The sequence below is a fragment of the Acanthaster planci genome, linkage group LG18 (genome assembly GCF_054643075.1).
Source record: "Acanthaster planci isolate LZ-2023a linkage group LG18, COTS_SCS, whole genome shotgun sequence".
Taxonomy (NCBI): domain Eukaryota; kingdom Metazoa; phylum Echinodermata; class Asteroidea; order Valvatida; family Acanthasteridae; genus Acanthaster; species Acanthaster planci.
In genome coordinates, this window is record NC_141794.1 from 830,228 (window position 1) to 857,322 (window position 27,095).

Here is a 27,095-nt window from a genome sequence, read left to right on the forward strand (position 1 = left end):
TGTTGTACACGCTAACATCAAGACGATATGGTTTTGTGTCATGTCAGATCAAGAAACAAAATCTCAACGGATTCAAGGCCAGCGGCAAAATCACTTGTCAACATTTGAAGCTCAATGCATGTACCATGTACATACATGTAAACAGGAACACCCACGCACACACACTCATTACACATCGCAAATAATCTCATGTGTCTCTTTATTACTCATATTACATTGCTTACGCGAGTGCATTGATCCTATTAGAGTAATTAGAGGCGAGAGCGATCCTTGTGTATTAATTCGTTTCAGTTTTCCCTCGATTGTTGCAAAATTTGTTGGATATTGTTATCAACTCTACACTCTGACGCTGGGATTAATAATTGGCCATAGAGGGCGCTGTGCCGAGTTCACCATGTCCCTTCATTGGGTGGTTTACAAAGCAAAAAATGTTTTATACCTTTCAAAATTTGACCGAACCGATGGCAGACTTTGACACATTTGGTGGCGGCAAACATACCAGTCCTCTTTACCCGTTTTGAGTATAAGCGCGTTGTTCTGAGCATGCGTCCATATTTCTGAGCACGCGCAATACATGAACTGTGAAAAAGGACCAGTATGTCTGCTGCCACCAGCGTCCCAAAGTCTCCCATTACAAGAGCTTTCCTCGTGAACATGGATCTTATAGACTGTGGATAATGCCTCTGTGTAAGTGCGTCGGGAGAAAGCAGAATTCCCGCCAAAATAATTTACTTCACATTTCCGCGAACACAGATATTTTCTAGCCGAGTACTAAACAAGCAAGTTCAACAGCGAGGGTTACCAAAAACCCTGAACTAGTTTGCAAAAACATACGTGAATAAATACATTCATGTACATGCAAATGAGCACGTATATTCTACCTTATCAAACTGTAAACATATCTTTATGGGGCATGTTTTATCAACAGGATATCGAATCATACAAGCTTCCTTCCAAACGACGAGAATCAGATGACTTTCCAAGCATACCGGAAATGTTTCTAGTAAAAGAATATTTTGTATGAAACCACTACACCTGTCCTTACAAAATTACATACTTTACAGATCTTTATACATTTTTCATCTGCGCTACTTCTTTTGAGAAATACAGGACACGTTTCAAGTTACTATATATTCCACGCTGCACTACAACGCTCTTGATATACGAAATTTCACAGTAGGCCTATCTACATTTTTAACTGAGAATATAAATATAACCTATTGGTTATCGCTCACGGGAATGATGACTTCATACAACAAAAAAGCAAGGGGAATGGAACAGAGAAACATGTACATCTACACGTAATTAACACAAGTATACACATGGACAGATGTGGCATGCATTTTACATGTAGAACATTACATGTACATTCGCTTCATTCGGTTGACTACGGCACGACATATACATGTAGCGGTACTGTACTTTGTCTTATGGATTCTTGTGTCTTCAAGGACACTTAGCCTTTCCAAGTGGGGTCAGGTGGCGTCGCAGGCGAGTACGCAAAATTGCACACGGCATGTACCGTCATGGAAGGCATTTGTGTCACTTCAGAGGCGTGGCGTAAGCGATTATCCCAGCGAAAATGAAGGGAGGGGGGTTCAACGAGTACTGAAGGTTAGACAAACAAGACTCTGTACGGGTGCGCTGTTGACTTAGGGGTTTACTATTAATAAATGACAAGGTACACGTATTCATATTTTGACTTTCTGAACCTTTCTACTCTACTGAGAACCATGTACTGGTCCTATCATAATGAATTCAGAATACGTTTCTGCTACACTGTGTTACAAACACTCTACAGGAAATTTAATACCCCCAACAGTTTAATTAATATTTACAACAGTTTTACAACTCCTGTTCCCATTCTGACAGGATTACAAGAAGGAAAAACATGTGATTTTTCTTATGTACAGCAGGAACATCTTTGAAAAATTACAGCTATTTAGGTTTCCCAACCTGCTGCGAGAGTTGACAATCTTGTTTCTCACTCTTAAAGAAATGTATTGCCTCACCATGGTACAGTTCCCAATGAGATTATACGATCTAATTCGCTGGAATATTTTACATTTTCAAGTAGGTGTATCAATTAAAACAAAAACAAAAAGTACAAAAAAGACAAAGCGACGAAAAGGCTAGTTTTATTTATTACCAATATTGTGCGCCATTGTTACCAATGTACACACATTGTGTGTGGCACCAGTTGAGTCAAGATTAGTTCTTAGGAATGGCAAAGTAGATTATGACGCCGAGGATTGCCAACAGAATGAGACAGACAATGACGATAATGATCTTCTTGCGCCGAGCTTTGCCCTGTCAGGGAGGGAAATCAGAACGGGGAAATTAAAAGAAATGAGATGGGTCACTGATGACTCCTATCCTGGATGGACGACAATGCTGTGCTACCTATCAACAAACAACCTGTCCGCTGGCTTATGGTGGGGGGTAGGGTTGGAAACTCCCTCAACTGCCCCCTCCCTTTAGTGCCAAACCTGGATCCACCCCTAGATGGACAAACCATGCTGCAAGTACAGGGTTTGACGTCGCTGGCATGGAGCACGGATGGGTAATTTTCTCTAAAATGAGTCTCTTCATAACTCTTTGTGTGGGTGCCAACATTCACCAATAATATTTGAGGGTCAGCACAATCTTTCTCTTCATCAAAACTGAGAGGCATTTGTGTGTGATGCCCTTAGAGGGGAGGGGCAATACATGTTGATGTCAAGGATGAGCTACAAGACCGCCACCTGTACACTCCAGATGGCTGCTAGAACACATCGGGCAGCGCTCTTCCACTTCTTCAACGTTCAGGCCTTTTCATGTTAAGTAGTTGCTTGTTGCCTAATGGTTTGGAGGGTCTGTAACTCCCGATCACAGGTTCGGGGGTTCGAATCCAGCTGCTAGATACATAATGTGACCTTGGGCCAGTCACTTTACCTGACTTACCTCTCTCAACCTAGAAGTATGACTGAGTACTTCTAAAGGCAGAGAGGGTCAGAGCTTTCGGCTGCATTCTACATAACTGCATTCGAGCTGCACATTCCCCAGGGAGCCCAGTTGGATTTAGGAATGTTTACAGCCGCCATAAACAGGGATAAAGGTGATGTCAGCGTACCAAAGTGAATGCATAATTAGTGTGTAAAAGGCATTAGCGCGATTAGAATTGTGGGTGATCGAAATCGAATCGAATCCTAGAGGAATTTTTTCTTAAATATTTTCTTTTCTTCAGCTTTTTTTACCTGTTGGAAAAAATGGAAAGCAGAGGGTAGTTGGATTGGGTGTTAAAATTCATGTCATCAATGGATATGCAAATTAATGGTAGCATCAGTCTTCCAGACTGTGACCAGCTTCAGTGAAACAGAAATAAGTCCCAGTGAATCATATTTGGAGATATTTGCATAGTGCTGCAAGAATAGGAAGAAACTCCCAAGAACTTGAGCTGAAAGTTTGCACATCAGTATCGCAAAGCAAGTAAACAAGATATGAGATTTTTCCTTATTCTCTTGGAAGTAGCCACTACAGGAGTGACAATCCTTCACAATTAATCTGCTTAGAAAATAATGAGAAGGGATCGCTCATTTTCAAAGAAAAACGTCCTTGTTATTTAAACAAACAACTGATCATCATATGAAGGAAAGCAAGCCATTCGACACAGACAGCATTGACAGGAATAGATATTTGTGAAGACTGCTCGTTCACAGCCAGGAATAGCTGAAGGCATACAAACGAACCTCATTAGTACGAGGTCCTCTGGACTTTACCGACTACAGGAACCTTGTGGTATCAGGAATTAGAACTAGGAGGCACAAAGGACTGGGACTTAAAAATGTCCTTGCTATAAAGAGAAAGTTGCATTAACAGTGGTCTTGTTATTAGTTAGACAAAAGTTAGACAAAATGCAAGCTTTATTTCTCACTCCTGTCCATTTTTTATGTACAAAAAGGAGCAGTTTCTCTGTATTAAGAAATTCAAATGTATGCACGGTGACAGACACACAGCGGTGTTATGCTAGTTGGCAAATGACCATGATTGAAACAAAATGAAAACAAATCTTGTTGGAACTAAGACGGTAAGCCAACAGCTAAAAAAAATTGCAATGAAAATACAACGCTAATAAACTTATGCAGATCTGATGAAGATCGAAGCATTGGAAGAGTATCTATCCCAAACGGTCAAGCAGTTGGTAAAAATAGCCCAGTTGTAGCTAAGCTCCATCAAACTGGTCATGTGACATGACCCACAGAGACATGAGACAGGTTCAGCACGCATCAATACAAATGGACACCGAAACTGCCAAATCTGCAAATTGGTAGCCCCAGACTTATTCCTCATTTCGATGGAGCTGGTCACAGCCCGTTTCACTCCACATACCCTTCAATGGCATAGCGAATGAGTTGGTGGTGAGCAGGTGGTCAGCTAGTTCTTGGGAACAACGAGATAGATAATGAGGACTATGGCTGCAAGAAGCACTAAGCAGCAGATGGTGATCAAGATTTTTTTCCTTCTTGCTTTGGACTGCAAGGAATCAAGTCGGAAATCTTGGACTGATTAAATATACAAACTTTCCTTTTGAAACTCAAGAAAATGCAAACACGACACTACAGAAACAGTTGGAACACGGATTTGCAAAATTTACTGTAGACTGAAAACTAACGTGTCCAATTTGCTTACACCACGTCACACACAAAAAAACAAACTTCTCACAAAAGGTCCAAACTCTAAAAGAGAAAATAAACAAAAAATCTTTCTATACCCAGGAGGAAAATCCAACATAAGCTAAGAGATTTTGAAAGAAAAATGTGTACAACACAGCCAAAAAAGTGTCAAATGGTCCATTCAGTGTCAGTGCATCAGCAGCCTTTTACCGGGGAAAACGAATTATTTTCGCAAGTTCCAACAGCAGCGATGAGCTCATGCAAGCTGGTTGAGAAGATTTGATCCACACTGCTCGAGGCCTGAGTTTTGATCCAACCTTACAGGGTACAGTACGTTGTGGTGTTTAAGGAAGATGGTAAAACAACTTTGTGCATGCAGACAAGCAGAAAGAGAAGGAACTAATGATGCAAAAGCGTAACATGATCAGCAGTCCTCACTACAATTGTTGACACACCCCATAGCGTAATCCTCACTTTGCTCTGAGAAAAACCCATCGAAGTGACTTTGATATTACCAATCAACAGCAAATGCCTGCCAAATTGCTCCAACTCAAAACATTTCTACATGTACTAAAGATGGGGTGTGCCAAACAATTCTGCACCAGTGTTAGGAAAGCCCACTCAGCGGGTGTGTCAAAGAATCATGCACTGATGATGTTAAGCTAAGCGTCCGGCATGAAGGCAATGTTCACATACTCTAACTACATGTAGCATATTCTATCTCTTGTACTCTTTTTCCTCCAAAAGGAGGCTGCTACAACCCAAAGTTAAGGCACTAAAGCTCATTAAGGGTTCGTCGTCTGTGCCTCTGTTCATCATCATTAAACTCAAGCTCTTGAATTCTTCAAAATTCAAAAGTAATTTCAACGCATCAGGGGGAGTGGAGCGTGGTGTCTACTTTAAAAGGACCTTGACGCCCTTAGAAAGTAAGATTACAAAGATGTCGCAGTTGATTACTGACAGAGGGGTGGATTTTGAAGAATATGAGGTTTCTTGTAAAAATTCTTCAAGGTAATTCAACCACGGTTTTGAACATGTCTTCCAGCTGAAACTTTTTGGCTTAATTCAGCTTTGCCAAGCAGTGCACAGCAGAAACGTCAACACCGAGTAAATGACATCCAGACATTTCTGAAAGTCTTACCTGATAATCCTTGGCTTTCATAAGCTGTGTGTTGGCTTGCTCGACATGGACTTCTGCCGAGTCAACGTTTGCTTCTATGCTGTCTGCAGGATAAAGAAACAATTGTGAAAAACTGACAGGGTTAGGTTTGAAGAAAAATACACGAGACTTGTTACTGTAAACATAAACTAGTTTGGATGTCTTTTTGGGGTCTGTTTTGAATATGGCCTTGGTTTCCAGTCAAAGTTGGACATCTGTACAACTCAGGCCATCAGAAGTAACTAAACTTGGGGCTCAAGGTGAACGTTTCTGTACTTGCTGGAAGAACATGATTTCTGAGTGGAATTTTTAGAATGATTGTGCACAGCTTACCGATCATGTCCCCTTGTTCATGAACCATCGTTGCCAAGTCTTTGAAGATGGTATTCACATCGACGATGTCGGACTGAAAAGACGTAACAAAGAGACAGTTAAATAGGTGCTTCTAAATGGAAATTGCCGTAACATGACCGGCAAAGACATATCAGGAAGCATACCATGTCTGTAGATCTGGGTATTTCTACTGGCAATTTCATGTGCACCAGATACTGACAGGCTTCAGAGGCGTGCGCGTTTCCGCGCACATCTGTGTCAATTGAGTGCTGACCATCAAAATCACGTAACTGAAAAGTGTCTATCGCTGTGCCTCAAAGGTCAAAGACACAGATAGAAGCTGTGATGGGTAGGCTTGAGAGTGGGGTTTGAACTCCACACATGGAACTCAGGACCAGTGTTTGTCAGACTCTGTTGTATAAGACTTTTAGGGAGACTTACGACGACTGGGTGCCAAAATGTGTTCTCTGTTGATGAAAACTTGGCCTGGTTTCAAACCGAGTTTTGAAGGCAAGAGGGTAAGGGAACGTGTTCAAAGACAGAAATGTCAATATTTCATATGATCATTCCAGCTAGAACACTAGTGTCGGAATGTTCACATATAAGTGGGAAGGGTCAACTTTGTGCATGGACCATCCTGAGGCAGCGTTCCAATGGTAATGCTGCATTCTGCAATGAGACGAAGGCATTCCAAAATAATGGAATATTTGAACCTGTTCCGAATTACGATACACTCCCTGAAGGCACATGTGGATGATAGTTAAGAAGTTGGCAGGAAAGGAGACAACTTGTCTACCTCCAGTTTACGGAGTTGAGCCTCTCTCTCCTTCAAGGCTTCAAAGTCCTCCTGCTGCATTTGACTCTGCTGCATTGCTGGGGGCTGGGAACCACCACTGACGAGGGAACCAGTGAAGCCATGTCATAACGTAGAATAACATTTGTGAAATCAAATCTTTACCCTTATTTAAAATCTGGCCAGAAAGACATGTATAAAGATACCTTATTAGATGTGGAGAAAGAAAAAATTAACCAATTAAGGCTTTTAGCTCTCATTGGTCAACTTGAATCCATCCATACTTCAGCATTTTACTCAGTAATATCAATTCAATCCATGCAAAGCTTCTGGAAGAGGAATTTTTCAAACTTCCATTAGGAAATTTCTTAGGAAGGGGACAAGAAAAAATGCAAATAGCATTTCAGCAGCTTACCCTTCCCAATTGATGAGTGCATTTGGTCCCTCATCATAGTCCTCCTGCAAAGACAGCAAAGGATAAAACCAAAACGAAAATCAAGTCCAGGCTGTTTATTTAGATTTTAGTGAAGCCTCTTTTTTGTACAACCTAAGACTCTTAAATCTTGCCAGGCAGGTCAGGCTCAACTTTACCAAGAAAAATGGAAGTGTACAGTGTTTCTAATGTGACTGACCCCGAGTCCTGAGTTGGCACGGACACGCCTGACCCCCTCTCGTTCCTTCTGAGCTGCTTCTCGTTGGACTCTCTGAAATTGGTTGAGGGCTGCCGTGAAGTCGTTGGTGAACCGTTCCCTTTGCAACTTCTGCTGCCTCTACAAGGACAAAGAAATTAACGATGAACGTCTACTGACTGAAGACTCGTTAACTAATTAGAAAGTCCACAATGACGAGTTCAAAGACACGCCTGAGCTGATGTAATAGATTCCACAGATTGCCAGAGTTGTAGTTAAGTCCATGACTAGTCTCTTATCAAGTCTTTTCATGAGACCAGTCACAAGTAATAGAGTGAACAAGGACAAAGGAATGCTTCAGTCACAGTTCATTTGAATAACTTGAGACTGAACGAATTGGGAAGGACTCAAGATAATTGAAAATACTAACTGACGCACTTGCATGGACATGGACACAGACTCGACCGCAACACTGATGACTGGGCCTCTTACAATCAGATCTGTACATGGTGTAGGAGATTAAACAGTAATTGAGACTGGACTTTTCATTCACTCACTAAAGAGCTAAGCTAGACACGGGAGGATAACTCGTGTTTACCTGGTCTGATGAGGATATGGGAGGCGGTGCATTATTCAACTCCTTCAGCATACGGTTTGTGTCTTTGGCTAATTGGTTGGTGTAATGCTGCAACTCATCACTGATAAAAACAACCCAAAGAATAATCAGGGTTTCTAATGGTTCATGTCAGCAGATTCTGGTCACTGTCATCATAAAAGTTTGAAATTTGTGAAAAAAACGTCATCCATACAGGTTTTCATTCAAGCCATTCTTTTTTCATTTAAATACATGCAAGACTGAATTTTGCCCTAGAAGATCATTTTGTCTTGTGTACTCCACGTCAAGGAAGCAGTTCTGTGGGCTTCATTGCCCATAGGCTGAATTTGAGATTTTGCAGGGGATCCTAAAGATTGACTAATTTAGCTAGTTTGTTCAAATCACAGCATTGAACTCTTCACGACAGGATTATTTTGACCCGACTGCTGGCATGCCCTGAATAGAGGGTTTGTCCAGCAGCAGGCCCCATTGAACCAGCAGCTGCATGGTGAATAGACTGTACATGTGGTATGCACTAATCCTCACACAGCGGTGCGGTAGTAGCAGTCCTCCGTAGCGAGGGCGTTAAACTCTTCTTGATGTGAAGCATTGTGGGATACTAGTTGGTCACAAATGGGCTTTTTGTTTGTGCGCCAAAACTCAAGATCGGTGTTTTCAATATGGGATCCTAACTGTTGCGCTAGCTCTATCCGCAAAGTTTGAATCCAATCGCTGCAGAGAGGGCACTTACAGCTTCCCTCTGAGACTCTTGTTGTCATCTGGCGTTCCAAGTCTGGGAATAATCCGCTCAATTTCTTTCACTGAGGGAAGAAACAAGACACAGAGAGGTGTCAAGTACGACAAAAACCCAGGAGAAGTGTGGCCTTGGGGATAGGCTTATGGCTCCTCATATTGGAGGAGGGTGTTCCATGATGAGGTCATGTCAGCTGAACACTAGCTTGATGAGACTCGTTAGCTGAGAGGGGACCAATGTCAAATGACCTGCTGTTGGTGTGTTAGTGTATTTTTAACACTCTGTGTATGGATTTGCCAATATTCAAAGCCAACGTTTGTAAATCATTTTTTTTCCCATAAAAATTTCTGCGAACAAGTTCAGTTGAGGAGCAGAATGGAAGTACCGCAAGTTTGAGAGACCTTCAATATACCTATGAGACACCTGTCTTAGTTGTCACAGCCATTATGTCACTCTCTGTTCTGGCAATCACATACCATTCTGGGAGATCTTCTGTATGTTAGAGCCAATGCCCTGCACCAGTCTAGTCTGATCTGCTGCAGAGCTGTTCCTCCCTACGGAAAAATAAGAGCACAAATTTCATCATAGTATACGGTTTGAAACTGTCACTGATGCACTGGCCTGAGTCCAGCAATTATAGATCCAGTCTGGTGGCTCCTGTTACAGTGTTCTCCATGAGGGGTTTTAGCAGGGCGGGCCGCTCTGAAAAAATTTTAGACCGCCCCGCTTAAGTTTTGCAGCCCCACCAAAAGTTTCATCACCCTGCTATTTTTTCTACTGAATTTTCAGTATTTTCCACCATCTTAACAGTTTATGCACATTTTTGTCTATAAATGCAAAGAAGTTTACCGCACTTTATGGAATGAACATGATGAGTTTGCCATCATTATTTAGCACAACAGTATAGTACTTTCCTGCATTTATGATCAAAGCCAAATGCAGTTAAGTACATAAGCACAAAATTCTCAACTGGTTCCAATCTCCCAGTCGTAGCATTTTCATTTCTTTGCATCAAGAGCCAACACAAATGTTCATGTACATGTATTTGGGTTCATAAACTGTGGAGTGTGGGGAATAGACACTAATCATTTGCAGTACAGCTGAAAAACTCGAGTTAAATTTACACAATTTTCACTTTTTAATTCACTGAAATTGTTATTTATGAACCAATTTTTTCCAAATCAAGAAATTCTTAATTAGAAAATCAGCATGCTACAATGGCTCTGGCTGAAAATGGATATTTTGCATAGTTACTTTTTATATGAAAAAAATTGTTACAATTCGGAACTGGTTAAAGTGATTCAGAACTAGAAAATGTGTTGTCACTTTTAACGATCCCGTAAGTCCAAATTAAAAGCCCAGCTTTTGAAAGCAATTTTGTAGTTTTTCAAATACACGAGGTGGACAACTGACCATATTTCACCAGAATTATAGGACTTTGTCACTGGAATTTGACCATGGAGTTATTTTTGAAATCCAGAATTAGGGAAGCGACTGTACATCATCCACTCGCGCTGTGTCCTTGTACGTACATAAACCCCCAAACCATCCACTTGATGGGGAGTTCCGATGATTAAAAAAAGAAAATGCCCCAGAAAAAAAATCAAGTTTTGAAGACCTCTCAGTAACAATCTTGCCTTCATTTCAAACTGTTACCACAAGCAAATTTGATTCAAGGAGTCACAAGAAAATGCCAAGAAAATGCACCTTTAATGTTAAATGATTTGATACCTTATTTCATTACCACATCAGGTCAAACACAGTGTTAAACACAGAGAAAAAAAAAAAAAACAGAAAAAAAAACTGAAAGAAAAACAATAGCTATTTCGGCCAGAGACCAACACAGCTAACTATTCAAATACAATGATCGGTGCTACACAACATACTAAACTACAGAACATTTCAACAAGTCTGAGTACAAGTACAAAAGAAGGTATCTAATGCAAAGGCATGTTCTAAAAACACCTGTTTCCTAAATCAATAAGTGGTATTTTTTTTTCTTCTCCCAAAGCAACAGCTATTTGGTACCAGCGCCTACAAAACTTAGTCATGATGTTTAAATGAAATAAACTCATCACTGATCCATTATCACAGTTGGATGATGGATTTACCTGCAGAGCCTGAGGTGTAAGTTGAGAAACCCTCGTCTCTGTACTCTCCCCCACCAAAGTCTCCACGGCCAAATGACATCCTTCCGCTCTGCTTTGATTCAAGATACACTACTCTCAGCTGCCTGAGCAGTTCACGGTGTTGATGTGGTGGGTGGGCAAGTCGGCTGTATGGCCTTGCTCGTGGTCAGTGACTTTTAATAACAGTTCTGACTCTTGAATAGCTACTGTAAGTGATGCATAGTGGTAATAAACGAGTCAAACCTGTTGGATGGAATGACAGCAATTTTAAAAATCAATAGACTTGATGGAATAAAGGAACCAGCCTAAAAAGTTTGATGAAAAAATTTCCCAGAGAAATGTAAATGCAGATCTTGTGAAGTCCACTTTTAGTTTCGAAAATACTTGATTAGCAACCACGGAAAAAGTACTATAAGTAAAGAATTCAATTTTCATGTTTAACTTAGATACAAATCTACATATACGGTGACTACGGTCACAAACATTAAAAATACATGTGTAACAACTAAACCCACAAAAATATATTAACCCTAACAGTCCCAAATCCTCTGATTTTAATATGATTTTATATTCACCCCAGGGGGTTAGAGTTAAACCTGAGATGTCACTACATGTACTTTTGAAATGTCGTATCATTCATTATGCAATGATATGGTATCCATTGTTGGTGCCTAACAGTGTACATGTACATTGCATAATTACACACTTTCAATTTCTACCTTGAACCGAGTCGGTGTTTGACTGTGGGCCAAGCTACATAAACACAACATGGTCTATTGCAAGCGTGCAATACAGCATGCTCTGTGTGCAATCATGCAATGTACATGTAGGTGTTCTGCCGATGATGTCATCAAATCAGCCTGGGAGCGCGAATGGACAATTGGGGATTTTTTGTGGGCGGGCAAACACAGGATCTTTTCATTCATTTTGGGATCACGATTCACGGGGTAAACATTGAATTTATAATGTTTTTGAAATGGTTACCTATTTATTGCTATTTTAAAATACTTTACGTGAACTAAATGATTTCTGTTTCTGTTAACCTTTAACAAGCAATTGCATGTGTGTATGGTAGAGTCATGACAGTTGTAATGCAAATCATGTTAACAATCTTAACAGTCATGACAGTTGTAATGCAAATCATGTTAACAATTTTAAATCTACCTGAAGACTTGTTGAAAAAACATGATTATTTCATTCTTTAGGTGCATATGAATTAGTTTTAATCATTATTCTCTTTTCTTAAAATGTTCTCCCCATAACTGTATTAAGAATAAAGGAGTGAAGGCAGGAGGGATAAAATGCAAGCATCCTGAAGTTAAGTTGAGAAATAAACTACAATGTAAGCATTCAAATTTAAATCACATACATCTACCTGCTCTGAACCTGTACAAAATATGGCATTAGGGATTAACATTACAGAGCATAAAACTGACCAACTAAAACTAGTCTAAAAAGAAACCAGACAGACAGATAGATAGATGCTATTTATTAAACTGCAAACAACCATGACAAAATAAACATGAACATTGATGCAGAGCAGACCAGATATTGAGAAATCTCTGTACTGATTATTGACAGGGGTGTGAGTGGACACTTAAAAGTAAAGTTGAAAACAGCTGGCAAATAGCTGAAATGTAAAAAGTTCTCATACTTTTGCACAGACCAGGTGTACAAAAAAGCTGAAATTCAGGGTCAACATCTGAACAAAAAAGCTGAAATCAGATAAAAAGCTGATTACTCACATCCTTGTACTGAACATACGAACATACACATTCTTGTATGCAAGTAAACATTTGAAACAGATCATGAACTCGACAACTCACTACAAAGAGACGAATGAGGCTGAGTCATACAAGCGCAAAGCAACGTCATGCACTAACTACGCAACTTACTTACGCACGTTATCGTGCCATTCGTGGTTAATTCCCCACTACCAACGTCGTGCTCAACAACGTAATAAATCACCTCCTGTCCCATTTATCGAATGAATATTGAACGGATATGCATAAGCGATTTTTGTTCCAAACGTACCTCAGACAAATGATAGAATCCTCGACCGAAAAATACGGTATTTGCCCAAGAAAACTTACCGAAATAAGAGGGCGTCTACATGTATTTCGAGTTACGATATGTCATCATTATCCACCGCCTTGTTAATCATTAACAATAGAGGGCCTCAAGAGTGACCTCTTGAGGGCGGTATATCAAAAGAAGCGCGTGCGTTTTCCAATACTCAACTTCGTCTCCGTCTCAGGCTTCATGTAGGAAACCAATCCCCGATTGTGGGCCTGAAGCGTTTAAATTAAATTGAAATACTGTAATGTTTGGCTCTTTTGCATCTTACTTGATGTTTTGTGGCACTATCAGATTGCTATTGCGCTTACACATAGCATGGAACAAAAACGATTTATGTAAGAATCGTGGCAAACCACACGAAGAAATATTAAAAAAATAAAAAAGATAAAAAATATAAAATTGTATCCAATTGGCCTTCCTGGCAAAAATAATAATAGATAAATAAAAAAGCACAAAATCGAACAGATACAATGACCAACGTTCGCTTATTTCCCCTTAATTAATATTATTGCTGAGGTATTTTTATGAGAAAGTATGCGGAGGGCATTGGTCAAGTTCAGGGTAACTTTTTGGGTCGCCTATGTGGGACGTGAGATACGCCTTATTTGTTCCGAACGGCTGCTGCAAAGGCACAGTATCCCTTAGAAAATATTGTCCATATCTTCGAGGAAATTAATATACAGTCCCTCGAATCGAAGCATCAACCGCTTCTAGAAATCCCGTCTCAGCATATTATGTGAGGCCATGCACGTTTAATAAATATTACAAAGATAATGAAGTATTACCCACTATCATATATAGTTTAGATAACAGTTACTGTGGCCTTGAGTAGACCTCACGAAAAAGGTTCATTAAGCCAGCGATTGTTTGATAATCGGTAACCGATACCATCTCGAGACAATGTTTGCAGTTGACCAGAGCGTTGGTACCCGCGTCGAGGGGGTACTCTCAAAGTTCCCCATTTAGAAACGTTGATAATCATTTGGTTCCAACAAAAATGTTTAGGCCTACATGTTGCTTCCCGTAGGACGTACTAGCTTCGCACAACTTTCAATCTGTCTGATGAGGATCATTTTCCGGAGATCTTCTTGAGGCCGGAATTGCGTCAGTGGACCCGCCGAATGGTGCAGCATCGATGCAGTGGACGTAATGCCGTCCATGTCAGCGCTATTGTGCTGGTGGGTGTGGGTGGCTGGTTTGCTGGCTCTGATTGGCCAGTCTTCCCTGGGTGAGCAACCCTTTTAGAAATTAGTGTCCAATAACGATAGGATTGTCGTGCTGTTAATATAAAAAGAGAAGGAAACGAACTGGATGTGTGACATTAAATCCAATCCTTAAGCTTGTGTTTTTTTCCTGGCAGTTGCGCTCAGGTAATGAGAGTCTTACGCCAGTTTTCATAACATTACGATGTAGTACGATCAGGGAGTCCACCTGGTGGGCTAGACTTCACAATGCATTTAAACATAAAGGGAACACCGAAAGTATTAATACATCTCTAGCCGACAAGCAAGACAGGCGGGGGCGGGGCCTAACGATCTGAGAGAAGGTTGCTGCTTGGTTTGTAATGTCTATATCGGCATACATCTCTGTCGTTAACAAACACCCCCTGGTCATGTACCTACAACTGTTAACGAGGGGGTCTGTACTTACAAAGCCTCTTATTATCGGCCGGGAGGTAATGAAGAAGTTGATCGTTCGCATTAGTAACCCGAATTAAAATACGTGCACCCGACGGTTATCATTTTATCTGATCGCTTTACTCATTTTGACGGCTGCATAAATCGGCACATTTTTCTTCCTGCATTTCACACTAATTGCCATCATCTGGCATTCGATGTTTTAGTATTCAACTTTTGAAATGATTATTACTTTGATCAGCTTTTTCATCTGATCAGTTTCTATATTGGCTTGTTTTCCTTCTAGCAGCGATCCCGTGTAACTCCACTGAGTCTCTCAGTAACGTCGCCTGCCACACAAACCAAACCAACGGCTTGGAGTACGTTGTTTGCGAGTGCTTGCCGGGTTATGAGCTTCAAGGACCGACGTCAGTGACTGTGTGTCTCGAGACGGAGCAGGGCTGGGGCGAGACAGTTCCAAACTGCACAGGTAGGTAGATTGCTGCCCTCAGACACATGATGTCGCCCCCCAAATAATCCTTCTTGTTCGACCTAAGAATTAACCGTGGGATGATCACAGTTGAGGAAGTTTAGGTAATACCTAAAGTTTGCAAATCTCCTTTACCAAGTTAAAGCAAGCAAGATAGCTGTGTCCTGCTATGAACAATCAAATCACTGGAGACTCACTCTTTAATTTTTATCAACACCAACAGACGGGATAAAATCAGTGGCTTATCTAACGCACTCTGTCACTAATGTCATAGCAATCCGATGTCTGGCACCCGACTCGCCTGCAGGGAGCATTGTCACTCCTGCGCACGATAGTTACATCTCGGGGAACACCATCACCTACACCTGCCTTGAAGGATTCAGTGGAGATGAAGACCCCACGCGGCGATGCCTGCCTGACGGAACATGGTCAGAGACGAACTTCGGCTGCCTGCGTGAGTGACGAATTCAAATGACTTTACTTTTGAAGTGTTTCACTGCAACACCATTGGGACGCTTTTAATTTGGCTACTTCGTGCCATTAATATTTATTTTATGTGTTCACACTGTGATTTTTGCTCCTTGTTCTACAACCGTGTAGGCCCAGGCTGCGTCATAACGTCGAAATGTTTTTATCTGCAACATTTAATTGTTAGAAGAACAGGTGAAAATGCATAAATGTTAAAATCGCAGCCGTTACGTCGTCCACTAGTTCGTCAAGCATAAAGCAATACTTCTGATGACAAATCCTTTTTTCTTTTGTTAATTCATCACAAACGCAAGCTTGTCCGGCTGGCGGTCTCTGGTACAATTGGCAAAGCTGTTTCATAGAGGTCAAGCATGGTGTGTCATGGAGCGAAGCCAAATTACGCTGCGAGGCGAAAGGCTTCTCGTTAGCCAAGGTTGAGAACAGCGATGCTCAGACGTTTCTACACAACTCCCAAATAGAAAAGAGGGAACACTGGACTGGTGGGAAGGAAGCCAGGAATTGGATCTGGGAAAAGAGTAGGTCAAAACCAATCATTTTCGTAAATGAAATCTCGCAGCGGCGGTGATCTTAGTGAAGTTAGAAACGGAACGTCTTATTTCGTGAAGACTCCGAGGTGGTTTGCGTCTGGGACTGCCTGGGACTGTTATCTTCTACGTATTTCACTTTACACCACCTTTTCGCACAAGTTGATACACTCCTTTGCATAATTGTCTTGTTGACAAAGAGTCATGACAGACTATTTTGAATGTGATCAGTCAAAATCTACTGGTGATCCTATCCCACATGTATTTGCCCCCCAAGGGTGTTGACACCTATGCGTAATGAGTATTCGTTTTTTCTTGACTGGTGTCAGCGTTGCCTTATATCTGTGGACTACCTCACGATGCTCACCATGGACATGACATGTTTTCATCATTCCTTTGGGCTTCAGGTCAGACACCAATCGAATATTTCGTCTGGGCAGACGGGGAACCGACCAATGTCGATACCGAGGAGTGTCTTCATCTGAGCGCGCTGCCAGGTCACAGTGACTATGAGTGGAATGACAACAACTGTCAAAAGACTATTGACAATAGCAGAATGATGTATTCGATTTGTCAGTTTGGTAAGGCACTGACATCAACAAGCAACTCGTTTTTATATCACAGAATGAGATAACGATGGAAGGGCATTTCAAGTAGCCGTTCATGTATTGAAATATCTTAAATCACTGAGAATCCTTTGAGATCATTGAGATCCGAAGATGTACATGGGGATATTCGGACTCCAAGAGCCCATGATCGTTCCCACTGGTGTTTATGACAAACGTTTGGGTTACCATGTTGGACAGTCACCGTAAACAGTCGCGTGGCGACCTTTTCTTTTACTCCATTTTCATCATTTGCACAAATGATTTAGTCACGTTGTAGTTAAAGAACCGCTAATGAAAGATTGAAGATTGCCATAAGGTAATTAGGGACCGTCTTTTCTCTACAGATCAACCATGTCCCAACCTTCTTAATTTTTGGTCTTACGACAAGTACTGCATCGAATTTAACCAGGTCTCTCGCTCCTGGTATGGCGCTAGAGATTATTGCAAATTCTATAATAGATGGCTGGTGGAAGTCACAGATCAAGATATGCAGAATTTTCTTAGAAACACCTTGATAAGTTCATACAGTGGTTACTACACACACTGGTGGATTGGCGGGACTGTCAGTGCATCTCGTGCATGGAGGTGGACAGACGGTGAGTAGAAGAGTAAAGAAGTGTTTGTTACTAGAAAAAAAAGGCTCAAGTTAGTCACCTCTTAATTGCCTCACCCAAATTTCTTGTATTTTGTTTTGAACTGCGTCTGCTCTCTTCCACAAAGCAAAGTTTGCTTTATTCCCACCGAAGCATACTTTCGTTTTGTTTCTAGGTGAATTGGTACACGACAGTTTTTGGAAGGGTGGGTATCCGGACTGCGATCCTTCGTTTTCAGCTGGGGAGGACGAAAAATGTATTCAACTTAATCTCGGTGAGCAGCAGATGAACAACTGGCAGTGTACATCCTGCGAGAAGCAGCAGAGACATTACATCTGTCGCACAGGTCAGGAAGTCACATCTGTTTGTGTGTGTGTTCTTGGTTGTGCTATCACGTGCTTAGAGTGGCTGTTGCCATGGTTCAGTTGTCTGCCTTTGAATCACTAGGTCATTGGTGTCTCACTGCCCTGTCAGGTCCCCATATTGGCGAGTAATTGTTGTCAAATAGCTGTTCATTATGGTAATACATGTACATGGGCGGTTTCGCTTATTGCCTGTTCAGAGCCGTCATATTGCTAGTTTACTGTCCGACGCGTCGAAAAGTAAAAATCGTCTTTCCGAATATGATTTATAGATTCCAAGAATATCACAACCTGCGGAGATCCAGGCGTGCCTCTACACGGCACGCGGCATGGGACCGACAGTTTCAGAACCAGCGATACCTTTCAATTTACGTGCGATGAAGGGTACAAACTCGCTGGGTCCGAGTTTAGAGAATGTCTGGCCAACGGTACTTGGAGTGGCTCGCCAACTACATGCAATGGTAAGCCCTCCATGACAGGACGAACTTTTAAAATATCTCATAATCTGCATAATGTCGTCGCAGATTCTTTAATTATAATTATTCCTTCGACGAATTTTTGAGTGTTTGGTAAGAAGGTTTTTGACTTATTCTCAAGACCCATATGTTCTTTCAGAACTAAATGAATCCTACGTTCGAATACTGGATTAATCCGCTGAACAATAAATACGATACAGAGCTAAATTATCCACCTTTCCTCACTCCACCCTAATTTCAGGTTCGAATCCAGAAAACCTTTTTACCCCTCAATGAACTCATCGTGCCGATTTTTCTGTGATTTGCCTTGACCTTGGGATTCATTTATCCCAACAGTAATCTCGTGTGGAGAGCCGGCGGCAATAGAGGGCGGTAATGTGACGGTGTTGTCGACCGAATACCGAGGCGTGGCTATTTTGTCCTGCATGGAAGGATATGAGATGGAGGGTGACCACAGGATATTTTGCCTGAGCAATGGTTCATGGACTCGAGGCGATTCCATCTGCAGACGTAATGATGCAATGTTCTTGGTGTAAAAATAATGTCTTGTTTTGAAATACACGTACATGTACTAGGTTCCCAGAAACCTAATCATCTGTTTGCTCGTGGACACCCAACGTAAGTTGCTGGACGGTACCCTCTTCATTAGCAATTTACTTTGAATGGGTGCCTTTTTGAAGGTCTGTGCAAGGCCCAAATGAACCCTCTCAAATGAATGGAAAAGATGGTGTTCAGTTCTGCCCTTATGCCCTTTTATTCCAGATGTGGCACACACTACACAGTCTATTCTTACCTCTAAGTACTCGACCAGCTCCGTGTATCAGGAAGAAAGCACCCTTAGTCTTACACAGGAAACAAATGCCACCACAGAACCGAAATTAACCACGAGAGATGCTGAACAAAGTGTTCCGACGCTAACTGCCGAGGTCACATCTCCAAACGGCGCTTTGACAGATTCAACTAACGGCCAGTTTACCCCTAGTTCTGAATTTAGCTCATCCACAACATCGGCAAACACAAAATTGGCTAATGACAAACCTTCGTCAGCTCCGTCGAAAGGTGACGAGACTGTGGGTAAGCATACTTTTTAAGTTTAGTGTTTGCAATGTTTAGACTGACTTGTTAATTATCATAACGCTAATGGAATAACTAAAACTCACTGGTTCCCGTTTCCTTTCCGTTGTGCAGTGCTTATCATAGTTATCTGTTTACCGACGTTCCTGATTCTTCTTGCGAGTGTTGTTCTCCTCGTCTTCTTCTGCAAAAACAAACGGTAACATTTCCTCGTCCAAGAACCTGACTACATTAGTACTGGTTTCAACCATTCATGTAAACGTATCTCGGCCATGCATTAATTATGGTTTTGTTTCATTACCTATTTCGAACACCTTCAGCTTTGCGACTAAGATCCACCCAATCAAAGAAGACCAAGTGATTACCCCCCACCTCAGTTATGACGTCATGAAGAACCAGCAAGCGCAAGAGGACGCAGAGTCGACTCGATATAAGACCGCTGTGTCTCGGTCCATCTCGCCAACGAGAGGGGGTGTCCCATCGATGACAGCTCGACCCCTCCATTTTCAAAATAATAACAACACAAGTGCAACGCCATCTACGATGATACTAAAGACAAAGGGTGGGAGTAATGCGGGACGCGGTGCAGTCCCGGTAGCCTGGGATGAAAAAGGCTATCAAGGTTTTGAAGTAGACTATATCTAGACGAGATTGCTTCAAAAGCAGATCGAATGATAAACAGATTCGAATCATTCAAAATCGGCGAGACGGCGAGACGCTGTTTAAAACTGTTTTGTGCACAATGTATGACAGGTTCATTTGTACATTTTTGTTGATATAAGGACGTGTTGATCAAAACACTGCATCCGTGTGACTCTCGTTTTTTTTGGAAAAATCTATCTCACGTTGTTTCTACTTTAAGTTAGCAGTCTTATAAAACCATTTTAATTAAAAAGTAATTGTTTACGTTCTCTTTACAACATTGAGTCGTTGAAGCGGTGAACGTTCATAAATAAATATATCCTTGAAACATATGGCACAGTCAATTTAGGCGGGGTGGTGTGAATCGTGCAGGTGGTACAGTCAGGATGCCGTATCGGCAAAGCCATGTGGAAATTAATGGAATCCACACACAAGTATTAATTGGGACTTTGAACTTTAAAAAACGCACAGATTGTACATCTGGTTGGTAGTGGGTTAGATTGTACATACATACGATATTCACAGTAGTGACGGTAGCAGCACTGTGCTGTCATTATTTCCTACTGCGTTGCTGGTAAGTTGTAGGTTTCAACTGATTAAACGACATGTTGGAAGATGGCTTTTTTGTTTGGGATTGGTGTAGCGTTTGTCTAAGAAATGTAGGCTGAGAAAAAGTCCTTTTCTAAGAGTGTTTTATTGGAAGTTTGAAACAACTACAACCCTCGGAAAACATGACATCTACTCAGAATGGAGCTATGTTGAGCATTGTTAAAAATCTGTCGAACCCTGAAAGCGTGTACTTCATTATAATTTAATTAAGTAATGTAAGTCGTCCCAGGGCATGCATAGTTTGTGTATATGGTTCTGTGTCCTTCATGTAATGTACATGTAGATAATTATATTATGCCTGGCTGAAGATTTACTGTACCGGTGTGTTTATGTGCTAAAAGAGCACGCGGTTTATCTCTTATACTTTGCAGAAATTTGATAGAATTCGAAAAGTAAATGTAAACATGTGGCCAAAATATACAGTGAGTTGAAGTCTGTATGGTTGGCGTGGGGATGACATTGGGACAGAATCGATGGACGGCTCTGACAGTTGGAAAACGAACTGAGGTCCAGAGTACCTTCCTTATACTGGTGAATGTTTCTGGAAAATGGCCATGGATGCAAAACGATTTCTGGAGTGAGACTTGACTGATTGGGGGGGGGAGTAATAATGGGAACAATTCCGCGTAATGGTAATTATTTGTTCGGTTAAAAAGGTGCAGATAGAGGACCAACCATGACCGACAGAGACAGGAGTGACCCTACCGAGCCTTTGAACCCAAACGCAGGAGAGCAGCCGCCAAGTTACAGCTCCACCTACCCGTCCCCTCCACCTGTGGGGGCCAACCCTGTCTACTTACCGGCCAGTCCACCGGGCTACAGCGACGTGTTCCAGACAGGGGAAAAGCAGCCGATTAACGCGCCGCCAATAAGCCAGCCCCACAGTGTTCCCGGCCCGGCTCCAGTACCGGGGCCGCCTCCCTTGACAACGGGCAACTATCAGGCTGGACAAACCACGATCATCGCAACTCAGACGAGTGAGTAGAACTTCGAAAATCTCATTACCCATTCCTATGCTTCTTTGTTGAATATAAAAATATGAATAAGATGCATTATACGCATTTCTAATACTATATAGTCCTCTTTCCCGGCACTGATATTAAATCCTCTGCCATACATTCATCAATAAAATCACCGATTCTACTTTATTATTCCTTTGCCAGTTTTTAGCGCGTTCCCCATGATGGTAACCTGCCCTCAATGCACGCAGCATGTAACAACTCGCGTGCACTATGTCGCTGGTCTTCTGACTTGGCTGTTGGCTGTTCTGATGTGCTTATTTGGGTAAGCAATTTTATAAGGACAGACGCCATTTTCAAAATTATGAGCAATGCCTCATGCTATATCCCATTTGAAGTCTTTCATACGGACGAGTATACGGTAGTTCACCTTAAATTAAAAATTCGGACAATTAATTATCCACGTCATGTAGAATAGTCATTCTTGTTTCCACATGCTTTTCTGTTTACACTACACTTCAAAATGCACCGTAACAAGTGTCAGAATGATACAGTGAGACCGGGACCGTGAATTTCTTGTGATATTTACTTTTTCAGTTTGTTCCTGGGCTGCTGTCTGATTCCATTCTGCTTTGATGGGTGTAAGGACGCCATCCACTCCTGCCCTAACTGCCACTGTGTCCTGGGGACTTACAAACGGATATAATAGAGAAAATGTGGACACTCGGAAAAAACCCAAAGAGGACAACAATTTGCTGAGCCCCTCGGGCCAAAATTTAGTAACTGTCTACATTGCAGAAAAAGTAGTGTAAAGGTGTATCTTAAAGCTACATTCTATGGAAGCAATCCTCCTATGTAGTTGCACAGAAAACTCCGTAGGCATTAGAAAGCAGCGTTGTTTACTGAAATGTTTTGTCTCTGGTTGCAATGTCCGTTCATTTCCATTAGAACAACACGTGTCGCTGTCTGTGATGCGCCCGGGTCATTTGCAAGTACCATTGAAACATTCTGCTTTTGGGAATATTGTGGTTATCAAGATGCAGTGGCTCCTACGGAGCCGTCGCATTAACTGTACGAGGACTCATTCTAATCGTTTATAGAAGAAATTTATGACAACCAAAATCAATCAAACATTTACTGCTGTCGTGCTTTATAGGTTAATGTTTTGTAGAATATATTCTATGCACTCTGCTTTCTGAAAACTCTAACCCCTGTAATGTCCCAAAACTCTGTTTTGGTTTTTTTTTTTTAATTTTTTTCTCTCCTTGGACGTGAAATGTTCTCATTTTGAGGGTTTAAAGTTTGAATCCAGAGACTTGGTGTCGGGGCTGTGGTTTAATAAATGGTTTGATTTGCTTTTCTAAAACTCGACCGTGCACTCCACTATGTAAATCGTCCAATGTATACATACGTCCATGATAACCATAGTAAATGGTACTGAAATCTTAAACCATGAGAGGGCGCCGTGTGACATCCTTTGGAAACGCTTCCTTTTCTTAGCCCCCCCCCAAAAAATCCCCTGTCTCTTTTCAGCATGTGCGTCACCGTAGACCTGCGCATCAGCAAAATACAAAAAGTTTTTTATTTGGAATTAGGCAGTGTCCAAATGCTGCCAAACTTGCTCAATCAACTTGAATCCTGTTACTGCGTAATTTTAACGTGTTCGTGATGGGTACCGTTGAGTAATATGGACAGTAGTAAAGGAGTCCCTGCAGTTTCTGCACGTTTATTTGGGCACTCTTTTTCAGATGACGTCATCCTTTATTAAACATTAATTTACATCTGGGAACCAGACAAACGGGGTGGTCCTATGTCCTGTGTACATGTACAAGCTGAAAATGCTTTTAAACAGTATAAGTGCGGAGGCCAGTCTATTTTAGTGTTCGTCGCGGCCGGAGTTATGTGCGCATGCAGTCGCGATGGACGTCGCGTGTTATCGTATATCATTTTCCAGAAAAAAAGTGAGGGTTAAAAAAAATGCGTCGCTGTACCACTTTGAAGCCAGCTCGTGATCAGAAATCAGAGACATTTTTGGGCGGGCCGTATGGAGGGAGTGGAGAGAGACGATTCGTGCATGTGTATAGCGCCCCCATTCTTGGTCACAATGGGGTCGACGTTGGGCTGATGGTGAGTCTTTTATTGAGACCCCATCCGTCCCAAAGTCCTCCACTGTTTTGTGCGCATACGTGCGCACAAAACAGGTCGGCCTTTTTATCCCCACAAGTGTTGACTTTTTTCTAGTGAACATGAACAAAATAAGACAGATAAGGGACGCGGTTTTGCCGTCCTGTGCACTTGACTAGCTGCTGTCTGAACTGTGGTTTAGATACGCCTCACGTTGGTAACCATAACCAAGTTGGAATGGCATGCGTGCCTTAGGCTGTGTGACGTCATTCGACGGAGTACCAGTATGACCTACTTTCCTGAACTCTAGTTCTGAAGCCTTATGTGTAATTGTTTTTGTATTTCGGCTTCGACAATCGACTGGAATAGGCTTAACTTCTGTTCAAAGCCTGTACTGAATTCGAAGTCCTCCGTTGTAATTCTCTCCGTAGTACCTCCGTGCTTCAGTAAGTAAAATAACCACACTATTCTCTATACTGTGCTGTACTTCCAATTTCATGTGTACTTGACTTTCGAGCTGCTCAACAAAATTCTCCTTGCTGTTTTTGGTTTTACTCACAGTTTCAGGACATTGGTGGCTCGTGCGTCTCTAAGATATCAGAGGATTTACAAATAGAATGTTTACTGAAATCTAGCTTCTGCCCAACTGCATCATGTTGAAATATCCTTTTGCTCTGAACGGTACACTCTAAAATGTGCTTGGAGCTTAACCGTGACATGTTTATTGTTATGTGTTTAGAAATGCATTAAAATGCTAAGCGGATTTCAAAAAGCTACACATGTAGTGTGGAAAAGCGTTTAGCATTCCACAAACGCAATAAATATGTTATGGATTAAGCGTGTGCCAAAAGTGGGTACAAAAAGAGTGTTCAAACTCTAAATGTTGTTTACCAGTGTATAGCTGATTTATCTTCATCGTGGAATGGACTTGTTCCAAAGAGTGCATTTTTACTGTCATTGATCAGAGTATGAAGTCAGTGTTGTTGATGACAGGTGTTCCATATTCCACTCGATTGCTCTACCACTTTGCCTGTCGATTCGTTTACTTTGTTATTTTCCAAAGCTGGACAGAATGGCTACTACCAAGGAGCAAGAAGCTCAGCCACTGCCTTACCCATCCTACCAATCTGGTCCCATGCTGCCTCAGAGCGCCATGCCACCGGCGTCAGGTCCCATACCCCCAACCATACCTGCTCCAATGTCTACTGCAGCACAATCCACCGTCTGCGTGCAATCAACGGGTAATCATTAGATTTTATTCAACTGTGACTGAGTTCTACGTTTTGGAATCATGGATTAATTTCGCTGATATAAAAAGCTACAAGAATGAACCGACTGTGATAATCATTGTTAATTTCCTCCTTCTCCCCTTCTCTCTTCATATTCAGTGATCTTTGGTGAATTTTCCACGGCTATGCAGTGCCCTCATTGTCAGAATACCATCAACACTAGAATCAGCCACCAGGTTGGTCTTCTGACGTGGTTAGTGGCAGGTGGGATTTGCCTTTTTGGGTAAGTAGTTGTAGAAAGACGAATAATAGCCATACACCTTGTTGATCGTAACAGACCTTCACAGGATTGACGATAACACAGCGAGCCACTATACGCGACCATTATAGCAAGCAGTGGCGTCAATCTGCGTTGATGAGTGCCGGATGGGGAATGACCGTTGAGGGTCGGGGTGGGGGGGGGGTGGGGGTTGACACTGTCATTCGTGTCTCTCAGACGATCGCTCCCAACAAAATTGGGTGAAGATCTGTAAATTGTTTTGCAGATGTTATGAAATTCTTTGGTACTGTCGACATGTAGTATAACAAAGCTGACCGAAAAATGCACGCTAAGGTATTCTTTTCCATTTTTTTTGCGATGAAACGTATAACAATATCTCCTGCAGGAGCTATGAAGGTACAATTAAGTCTTCCAATTGGCAGTAATTGAAACGGCCGAGGGTGAATCAGATTATCGAAAAGTCATCCGAATTATGTAAAGGATCACCATTACCAGGACAATAAATCCTGAAATCTGTTCGGCTATCTCCTCTGAGACAAATGTTAATCTGAGTAACCTTTGTACTACTTCTGTCTTTTGATTTATTGCATGGGGTAATAAAATAAGAAATTTTAATTTTGCAGGGGGGGGGGTTAATCCTGGCTCATCCCCTATCCTAAATAACTAGAATATACCCCATCTCCCAAGCATTTACGCTCACGGTAGCAGGCTCTAAAGGAATCCCAACTACAGCCACACTTTGATTACAATTAAACAAGCCGCAATGAGGAGGGCGGCAAATCAACCAAGCCCTTCCTTTGATTCTGCTAAAGCCATAATAATCACAACATCAATATGTAAAATTGAAAACTGCAACAGCAGTTTCGAGACGAACGCCAAAAGCAAATGCAATTAGTCCTTAAGTTGGCTTGGGAAATTCTTCCCTGCCTTTATCACTGTTAAATTGCATTTGAAACAGCGAGTCATCTGTGACGGTGTCTTCTTTCATTTTCCTGCAGAGGATTTCTCGGCTGCTGTCTAATTCCTTTCTGCTTGGATTTCTGCCTGGATGTTGTGCACAGCTGTCCTACTTGCAACCACCAGCTTGGAGTATACCAGCGTCTGCATTAAACCATGCGTCCACGTGCGTCCCTAACCCAACCACGATCACGAACGACCTGCTCGTCTCTCGTATCACAGCGGACCAGGCTTTTTGAATACAACCAAATGACTCATGCAACCTAATCTCCATATCAAGAAGAAATTCATGATGGATAGAAGCATCTTTAAAGAAATCTTTTATGATATCAGTCATTTGAAAATGCCAGTTAGTTTATCGTTTTGAAACATAATTATGAATCACCCCAAATAGGACTTGAATTCGGAAAATACAAAATTTTACCACCGTATCTACCGCGTTATTTTAGTGCTTTCACATTGTATGAATGGATTATGATTGCCTGATTTCAACAGTTAAACTTACTGGAACAACATGACAAAATGTTTCATCTGAAACGAGCCTAGAATATTGATTAAATATGACCTTTTTTCGGACTGATTACACAACATATTAAATGTACATAAAACAGAATTGAATCAGGTTCATTCTTGAATTTTCACGAATTTGTGCTTGTAAAAAAGCATTACATCTCCTTTGTAACGCTAATTGGGTTAATGCCATTATTGAATTGACGAGTGTTGTACTTCGGCTTCAAGTGTACAGTAATTTCTACTTTTTTAGCAAAGCTGTTTGCAACTTTGATGTTGAAAGTGTGTGTGTGTAGGCAATGAAAATATCAGGAGAATGAAATTATTGCACAGTGGTGGGTTGTTTGTAGATTTTGTTCCGATGTTTGTCTAATGTGGACCTTGTGCTCTCTTTCGCCATTTAACCTGAGCACTTCGGCTGAAGTATTTG

At 41.5% G+C, this 27,095-nt stretch overlaps 4 protein-coding genes across 9 annotated transcripts; 3 read left to right on the forward strand and 1 right to left on the reverse strand.

Annotated features, from left to right (window-relative positions):
- Positions 1-182: 182 nt before the first annotated feature.
- LOC110978433 (syntaxin-7-like) lies at positions 183-13,219 on the reverse strand. 4 transcript variants are annotated; one of them, XM_022233442.2, is made up of 12 exons: positions 13,138-13,219; positions 11,027-11,287; positions 9,392-9,469; positions 8,913-8,982; positions 8,165-8,264; positions 7,570-7,707; positions 7,353-7,396; positions 6,941-7,037; positions 6,145-6,217; positions 5,794-5,876; positions 4,369-4,512; positions 183-2,310 (listed from the first exon to the last, which is right to left on the reverse strand). In XM_022233442.2, exons 2-11 carry the CDS (start codon positions 11,103-11,105, stop codon positions 4,414-4,416), a joined length of 861 nt encoding a protein of 286 aa, XP_022089134.2. In that variant the 5' UTR covers positions 11,106-11,287; positions 13,138-13,219; the 3' UTR covers positions 183-2,310; positions 4,369-4,413. The 4 variants fall into 4 exon arrangements, with proteins under 4 accessions (XP_022089134.2, XP_022089152.2, XP_022089126.2 ...); XM_022233460.2 differs by lacking the exon at positions 4,369-4,512 and having other exon boundaries at positions 11,027-11,250; XM_022233434.2 differs by lacking the exon at positions 4,369-4,512.
- Positions 13,220-14,010: 791 nt separating this feature from the next.
- LOC110978865 (CUB and sushi domain-containing protein 3-like) lies at positions 14,011-20,016 on the forward strand. 2 transcript variants are annotated; one of them, XM_087148499.1, is made up of 12 exons: positions 14,011-14,351; positions 15,047-15,229; positions 15,504-15,683; positions 16,012-16,233; positions 16,650-16,823; positions 17,195-17,446; positions 17,619-17,789; positions 18,078-18,266; positions 18,618-18,791; positions 19,044-19,355; positions 19,470-19,554; positions 19,676-20,016. In XM_087148499.1, exons 1-12 carry the CDS (start codon positions 14,273-14,275, stop codon positions 19,998-20,000), a joined length of 2,346 nt encoding a protein of 781 aa, XP_087004625.1. In that variant the 5' UTR covers positions 14,011-14,272; the 3' UTR covers positions 20,001-20,016. The 2 variants fall into 2 exon arrangements, with proteins under 2 accessions (XP_087004625.1, XP_087004626.1); XM_087148500.1 differs by having other exon boundaries at positions 15,050-15,229.
- A 418-nt stretch (positions 20,017-20,434) lies between these two features.
- Positions 20,435-22,931, forward strand: LOC110979870 (lipopolysaccharide-induced tumor necrosis factor-alpha factor homolog). Its single transcript, XM_022235999.2, has 4 exons — positions 20,435-20,571; positions 21,263-21,583; positions 21,770-21,890; positions 22,163-22,931. The coding sequence occupies exons 2-4, from the start codon at positions 21,283-21,285 to the stop codon at positions 22,269-22,271; spliced, it is 531 nt and encodes a 176-aa protein (XP_022091691.2). The 5' UTR covers positions 20,435-20,571; positions 21,263-21,282; the 3' UTR covers positions 22,272-22,931.
- Positions 22,932-23,975: 1,044 nt separating this feature from the next.
- On the forward strand, positions 23,976-26,995 carry LOC110978289 (lipopolysaccharide-induced tumor necrosis factor-alpha factor homolog). 2 transcript variants are annotated; one of them, XM_022233183.2, is made up of 4 exons: positions 23,976-24,135; positions 24,753-24,930; positions 25,078-25,201; positions 26,197-26,995. In XM_022233183.2, the coding sequence occupies exons 2-4, from the start codon at positions 24,762-24,764 to the stop codon at positions 26,306-26,308; spliced, it is 405 nt and encodes a 134-aa protein (XP_022088875.2). In that variant the 5' UTR covers positions 23,976-24,135; positions 24,753-24,761; the 3' UTR covers positions 26,309-26,995. The 2 variants fall into 2 exon arrangements, with proteins under 2 accessions (XP_022088875.2, XP_087004638.1); XM_087148512.1 differs by having other exon boundaries at positions 23,978-24,135; positions 24,756-24,930.
- The last annotated feature ends 100 nt before the right edge of the window (positions 26,996-27,095 follow it).